The following is a 7,298-nucleotide window of genomic DNA, read 5'->3' on the forward strand; positions in this document are numbered from 1 at the left end:
CGAATTTAAAAATATGACAACTTCAAAACAACATTTTCAACTACTAAATGATTTCAACTAAAAAAATCATCAACAACAAAGTTTTATAACTTATCAAGATTTATACAACTTTGAAATCATTTAGTATTCGAAAATATTGTTTGAAGTTGCCATATTTTTAAATTTGAATTCAAATTGTTTAAAAAATGTTATATAGCAAAAATTACAAAGTAAAAGTTATAGATCTTGATGAGTTATACGTCTTTGTTGTTGATGACTTTTTTAGTTGAAATCATTTAGTATTTCAAAATGTCGTTTGAATTTATTATATTTTCAAATTCAAATTCAAATTGTTTAAAAAAATATTTTATAGAAAAATCCACAAAATAAAAGTTGTAGATATTGATGAGTTATACGACTTTTTTGTTGATAACTTTTTCAGCTAAAATCATTTATTATTTGAAAATATTTTTTAAGGTTGTCATATTTTTAAATTTGAATTCAAATTGTTCAAAAAAATTTATATAGCAAAAATACCAGAGTAAAATTTGTATGAATGTGATTGTGTTAAATATATTGATGGTTGTGTTTGTGAATGAATGTATATGAATTGGGGATGTTAGGATGTGACGTCCTAGCCCAGGGGTTAATAGGATTAAAAGGATAATTATATCAACAAATTACAATTTTTTTTCCCGGAAGCAATCTTGAAAGAACTACGAGGTTAAGCGTGCTTAGTCTAGAGCAATTCCTAGATGGGTGACCTATTGGAAAGGCACACGAGTGAGGACAAAAGCTAACAAAATGCCCGTCAGAGATGGGTGACCTACCGGAAAGGCAATGAATGACCAACAAATGCATGTCAGAGATGACCAAAGGCACATATATGATAAAATTTATTTTTTCGGATTATACTCATTTGTGACGGGCCGTAATTATGGCCCGTCAGAGATGAGAATCCATAGATAAAAAAATTTATTTTTTTTCAGAGATGAGAGTCATCTGTGACGAGCCATAATTACGACCCGATTAAGATGAGTATCGTCTGTGTCGGTTGGATGCCCGATTGAGATATTTTCTCACATCACTGATCTTTGTTTAGTGACGGGAGCCATGTCCGATAGAGATGACACTTTAAGCCCGTTAGAGATAACCGGTTCTGTTCTAGTGATCCATTTTTATGTTTTTATATCTAATAGTTAATTAATCGTATATTAATCCGCTGCTATGTTTTCCGTGTAGGTTACTTGACCTACCGCTGAACGCGGCCCTCATTAGTACAGATTTTAGCATTTGTCCTAAACCGTTGTTCCGAATTAGATGAAACCAGCACGGTTAGAAAGATAATGACAGTAACTATAAACTTATTTTAAGAAACCTAATCTGAACCTCAATGATTAAGAATTTTAATTCACACCACTTGTGAATAAACCGATTTCTATTTGAACATTAAACTTCTATAGACTAAAATAAATTTACTGTGTTAGGAAAGAACTCAAGACTCAATAAGGAATTGCAGACAAGACATCTCGCAAATTAAAAAAAAAATAGTCTAAACAAGGAAGGAAATACATGAATTTTAGGAACCACCAAAATTATCCCCAATTTCTTCCCTTCGCCTGTCGCTCCTCTCCTTCCTCTCCTCCTACTTGCCTCCTTCCGTTTTCAGCAAACCGCAACAGAAACAGCAACGTGTGTCACGTAACACAGCCATGAACGCAGCAGCACACAGGCATAGCAGCATCGACCACGGCAGAGTTGATGACTAGCGGTGGTGTGAGGGAAAGCACCTAGGGCGTCGATGCAAGTGACGAGAAAAACTTTCAATCTATCTTTTTTTTTCTATATATAAAACAATTGCATAAGGCTTAGGAAACTTTACTTAAAGTTGAACGACCCAAAATTATTTCATAGCCAAAACTTCAACCAAACTCCAATTATAACAAATGTATAGTCATTTTGTATAGCCCGACGAGCTCTACGTGATTTATAGTCTCCGATCATCCACTTGAACAAATGTTTCAAAAGTCAAATTTTCACATCCTTACTTGTTTTTTTTTTTCATAAAACATCTTAATGGAAGTGCGGGGTATTACACCATTATCCAAACAAACCGATAGTTCAAGTTCGGCCTTGTGCCTGCAACACAAGTGCAAAGGATATCTTTGCTGTTTTGTACTCCCTTCATTCTAAAAATAAACCAAATTCTAGAGTTTAAACTGTATAAAAAATAAGCAAACATTTATGTACCTATTATTCATCCAAAAATAATAATCACTTAAATACCCTTTACCAATCCACGACCCAATACTAATTTTTCATTAAAGAGCAGAACTTTAGTCTTTTTCTCTCTATTTATATTGACTTTTTGATTCGAACTTTAGGAATCTATTTATATGACGGATGGAGTAAGTGAAGAATCTTTTTTTTTTATAAGACGGATGGATGAAATAAGTGAGCAGAACTTAAGTGAAAGGGGAGCAGACGGACGGTTTGCTTGAGTTTAGAACTTTTTAGATACTCCAGCATAGGGTAAAACGCTACTACCCCTGAGTCCCTGGCTCATTAGAAAATGTTGCTCACAATAGTGTTCATCTTTTCAACAGAGAAGAGTTTACCGTACCCGACCGTCAAGGCGTCAACAGAGAATAGTGTTCATCTTGACATTCACGAAAGGAAAACATTTTCTTTTGTGTAAATTTCTTTTGAACCTGCTGAGTTTACCGGGGAACAATAGCTCACATTACTGTCAGTTTTTACCATTTCAACTTATGAACAAACACACGTCACTTCGTGTTTTCCAACTCACACTTTTCCATCTTATGTTAGAATAGTCGTACATTAGAAGTTTAGAGAGTTGTACCAATTTAAAAATAAGAGAGTCTCTCAACTCTCAATATAGCTTTTGGGATAGAGCAATGCTTCCTTGCGGTTGAACAACTCTTTTGGTTTTAGACTAACATATGGTATTAGAGCTGGGGCCAATGTCTCCCGATTTTGGGTGTTCGGCCAACATCTCCGGTCTCTTTTACCTACGTATATGTGTAGTAGTCCAAAGTGATATAAGTAAATATGAACAGACTACATAGTTATTCTTGCTATTAGCTTTTCAATCCACATTCATTGTGGTTGAAGCATGTTATTTTAGACGGCTTATGCTTTTCCTTGTCCTAACATATTTTTATGTTTTTTTTCACCTTTTTGGTTAAATTTTGGTCAAATTGAATTTGAAATTCTCTGCCCCATTTTCCCTATATTTTTCTACCATAGTCATACTATTTTCTGTCCCAGACGGTAAGGGGTTGTCATCCCGGGGAACTGCAGGCGAACCATGGGCCTACGAAAGGAAATAGTGGGCCATGACGGCTCAACTGGCCAGCTGGCATGAGATGCGCGAGTGGGCTGGCGGACGATGAGATTGGAGGCCCGTGAGGCCTGCTAGGCCCATGATAGAGGGAGGGACGGCCCATTTGGATATATTTCCCTTCTCCACGTAGATCCCGTTTGAACTTTTAAATAAGTTCCCATTCCATGAAATATGGGTGACAAAAATTAAATCAATTGACCCTATGGTTAAACCAATAACAGCACAAGAAAAAAACAACACCAACATGCATAAACTGTCACGAGCTAGCAATTATCTCCTACATATGCCATGGCTAAACCAAACTCCAAATCAAACCCAAACAGGCGAGAAATTAATTAAGCATAAAAAATATATGCAGATCACTCCTACTTACACCATTCAATCCCTGCACAAACACCACAGCTAATTTAATTAATTAACCCACGGCTAGCACTGAGCAAGCTCTGCAGATCAGAGAGTGTACACACACACACAAACACGGTGATCGATCGATCAGCCATCTCCTCCCTCAGCACACGACGCTCCCTTCGGCGATGCTCGGCAGCGCCGGCCTCCACTGCCCGTGCCGGGAGACGGCGTTCATCCGCGCGCCGGCCGCCATGGCCGCCGCCACGAGCTCGGAATCAGGCCCGGGCTCAGGATGAGGATCGCTGGGCGGGCTTGGGCTGGATGGGTCTTCTTGATGAGACTGGGCCGCCACCTGTGTGAATTAAGTGTAAGAGAATTTTAGTAAGTGTCATGTGGAGCACGGATCGAGCTAATTATTTTCATGGTTAACAGAATCGGGATTTGAGACTTTAGTTTAGTGACATGTGTCTGTCCGCACACGTGCGTGGTTAATTAGTTTTTTGTAACGTGGTTGATTCGTTTGTGATTTTCATTTGTTACTTAATTTTGGTACCTTCCTATCTGTTTGAAAATTCTCCGGGCCTGATAGTTTTTTAGATAAATTTTCACGCTTTGAGAACTCTTGATGACCACACGATCGATATGATACCCCTAGATGAATTTTACACATAATTTCACTCAAAGTTGGCTCTGATTGTTTGTTTCATCTATAGCTGATAATCCTTATAAATACAAACAAATTAAGTAGCAAAAAATATTAATGGATAAAATTACTTTCGTATTATCTGTGATTTAAATGTTATTAATTAATAATAAACTACTATGAGAAAAACTACCATTAATCCAAAAATTTATGTTTTAAAATCTAATTTTCATCTGTAATAAAGAAAAGTAAATCTAATATGATCTGTGTGTTCCGAACTTTGATCATTTATCGGCCAGTTTAGTTGCTAGAACCTCTCCATCCATTGCTGGTTTGCACATCTTACCCCCATAAAGCCTAAACAATACTTGCTTTGTTTCATATTACCAGTCACGGTGAGTTTGTTTTAAGCCAAACGTCGTCTTCAAGTTTATCTAAGTTTGTAAAAAAAATATAGCAATTTAACAATGAATTAAATTAATAAAACTAATTTGATGTTGTAGATGTTAGTATATTTTTTTATATAAATTTGGTTATATTTAAATTAGAACTAACGCAAAGTGATTTATAATACGAGTATAAGACAGAGGGATCAGTAAAACCATTTCATAAAAAAAATCACACATGACACGGTCCTGCTAACAAAGATGCACCCTCATCTGAATTGTGCTTATGGTTATGTTTATAAGCTAAAATTTTATTTTTAACCTTAAATTTGTAGTTGAAGTTGAGGTTTTTTCATCGTAGTTTATTTTTTAGTCGTAGATTTTGGATCGATAAAAACACGTATATAAATATTTTATTTATAAATTATTTTTATTTGTAAATATACCATTTGAAGATCATCTGAATGCTCTTGTGTTCTTCCGGATAACCAGATGCAATTTATTTTCACAGTTCTTTTCCAAAGATATATCGAAGCAGTAATATTGACTTTCAAATGTGCCATGTTTGCGGCATGTTTAATTGATGCTTTGGGCTAGTACACCCTCCTACCTAAAAACGGAGGATTTGCATGCGCCGTGCCGACATTTCGTCCTTCTCGAAAGCGAAAAAAACAATGGAAACCGTTTACTGATTAACTCACGTCGCCAGCTCGCAACTAAATGCTAGTACAGCTCCAACAAGTCGCGCTAATTATAGTACTGCCTCCTCAGTTTCACAAGTTTGGTTAATTTTTTGGTGGTAACGTTTTGATCATTCGTTTTATTAAAAAATTTAATATAAATATAGAAAATAATAAGTTATACTTAAAATTATTTTGATAATAAATAGAGTCACAAGCAAAATAAATAATATTTTTATAAATTTTTAAATAAGACAAATGATCAAACATTACAGAAAAAAATTTAAATGATTAAACGGAGGGCATAGTGTTTTTTCTCTCGATCGGTTGGTTGCGACGCACCAATCGCCATTAATGGTGACCAAGAACTCGATCGTACTCCACCATACGACGTGCCTAGCTGGTCGCAAGTAACTGTACGTAAGTATGTTTTGGATATGACGTGTACCTTGGCTGGCGCCTTGCCGGCGGCGCCGCTGGCGCTGGCGCTGTCCCGTCGTCGCCGGTGGCCGTCGTTGTCGTTGTCGTCGTCCTCAACCGCGGCGGCGATCGTGCAGGCGTTCCGCTTCGACACGAACTGCTTCAGCACGTCTGCGTCCGGGGAAGATGATCATCGCCATTGACGCGCGCATGCACAAATCGCACGACGCGAGGATTGAAGAAGAAGCAGTACGTGCGTACCTTCGAAGCTGACGAGGCGGTAGACGCCGCCGAGCACGAGCGTGTCGTCGGGGCGGAGCAGCTTCAGCCGCCGCCGCCTCACCGTCTTCGGCAGCGGCGCCGTCCCTGGCGCGGCCGCCGCCGGCGCAGCCAACGGAACAACCGCGGCGACGTAGTGCCCCGGGTTGGCCGCCATCACGGCGGCCGCGGAGACCGCACCATAGGCGCGCTCGACGCGGCCGCCTCCGCCTCCGCCTCCTCCACCCGGCGACGGCGGGTGCTGTATCACGACGGCCGCCGCGTCCGCCGCCTGGCAGTTGCCCATGTACGTCGAGCAGCACGTACAGCCGCAAAGCCGAAGCGAGCGATGGGGAGTGGAGGAATTAATGGAACAGTGGATGGATGAGGGTAGGGTTGGGCGGGAAGGTGGAGAGGAGGTGAGGTTGGGTTTGGTCGACGACGACGACGATGGCCGCTCGGACGACGCGAGTATTAATTAGGGTGGGGGCACGTGCTACGAGGCGTGGTGGCCGGAACTCGTCTTGAATCGGCTGACGTGGCCTGCTCGGTCGGCCTTGCTTCCTACGCGGCACGAGCAAAGCATATTTATATTGTCCGTATAAAATGCAGTCTGCTGTTTTATTTATTGGGACAAACGATTTAATGTACGTCGTTACAGTGATTGGTGAATGGATGAAACGATTTTTTGTGTGTGTGTGTTTTGAAAAAATCAACTATGACATGTGACACACATTACGGCATTAGGCTACCAAACATTTCCGATGTATGTCAGAAACATTATTTACGTACGAGTAAACCAAACATCCCTATGTCATTATTAAATAACATATTTATAAACAAACAATAATTTATAAATAAAAATATATACGTGTTTTAGCTATTTGAAAGCAAAGACTGAAAAATAATCTTTTTTAACAAAAAATTCTAAAATCAACTTCAAATTTAATCTTAATATTTTATATTTTGACTTATAAATATAAGAAAAAGCGAAAGGATGCACCGCCTAAAGTTTACCACAAAATGTGACCATCAAAACTGACCATCGGTCATGCTAAGGGCATGTTCGAATCAGCTGTTGGATAAAGATTTTCTAATACATGAAACATCGTTAGTGTATGTTAAATTAAGTATTAACTATTATAAACTTAAAAAATAAAAATATTTAATTTCTGAAAGCAACTTCTATATAAAATTTTTTTATGAAGTGTAGTTTA

The 7,298-nt window shown here is 38.6% G+C and overlaps 1 protein-coding gene across 1 annotated transcript; it reads right to left on the minus strand.

Annotated features, from left to right (window-relative positions):
• Positions 1–3,490: 3,490 nt before the first annotated feature.
• On the minus strand, positions 3,491–6,532 carry LOC102712117. Its single transcript, XM_006662225.3, has 3 exons — positions 6,085–6,532; positions 5,852–5,994; positions 3,491–4,046 (listed from the first exon to the last, which is right to left on the minus strand). The coding sequence occupies exons 1-3, from the start codon at positions 6,386–6,388 to the stop codon at positions 3,855–3,857; spliced, it is 639 nt and encodes a 212-aa protein (XP_006662288.2). The 5' UTR covers positions 6,389–6,532; the 3' UTR covers positions 3,491–3,854.
• Positions 6,533–7,298: the final 766 nt, after the last annotated feature.

The sequence above is a fragment of the Oryza brachyantha genome, chromosome 10 (assembly GCF_000231095.2).
Source record: "Oryza brachyantha chromosome 10, ObraRS2, whole genome shotgun sequence".
In the NCBI taxonomy this organism is placed as follows: Eukaryota; Viridiplantae; Streptophyta; class Magnoliopsida; order Poales; family Poaceae; genus Oryza; species Oryza brachyantha.

Bases quoted from the DNA above. Each gene is read 5' to 3' on its own strand.
- LOC102712117 (XM_006662225.3), bottom strand. From the start codon at position 6,388: ATGGGCAACTGCCAGGCGGCGGACGCGGCGGCCGTCGTGATACAGCAC. The intron at 5,995-6,084 runs GTACGCACGTAC...CCCCGGACGCAG, and splicing joins CCGCCTCGTCAGCTTCGAAG to ACGTGCTGAAGCAGTTCGTG. The intron at 4,047-5,851 runs GTACACGTCATA...TAATTCACACAG, and splicing joins CCGGCAAGGCGCCAGCCAAG to GTGGCGGCCCAGTCTCATCA.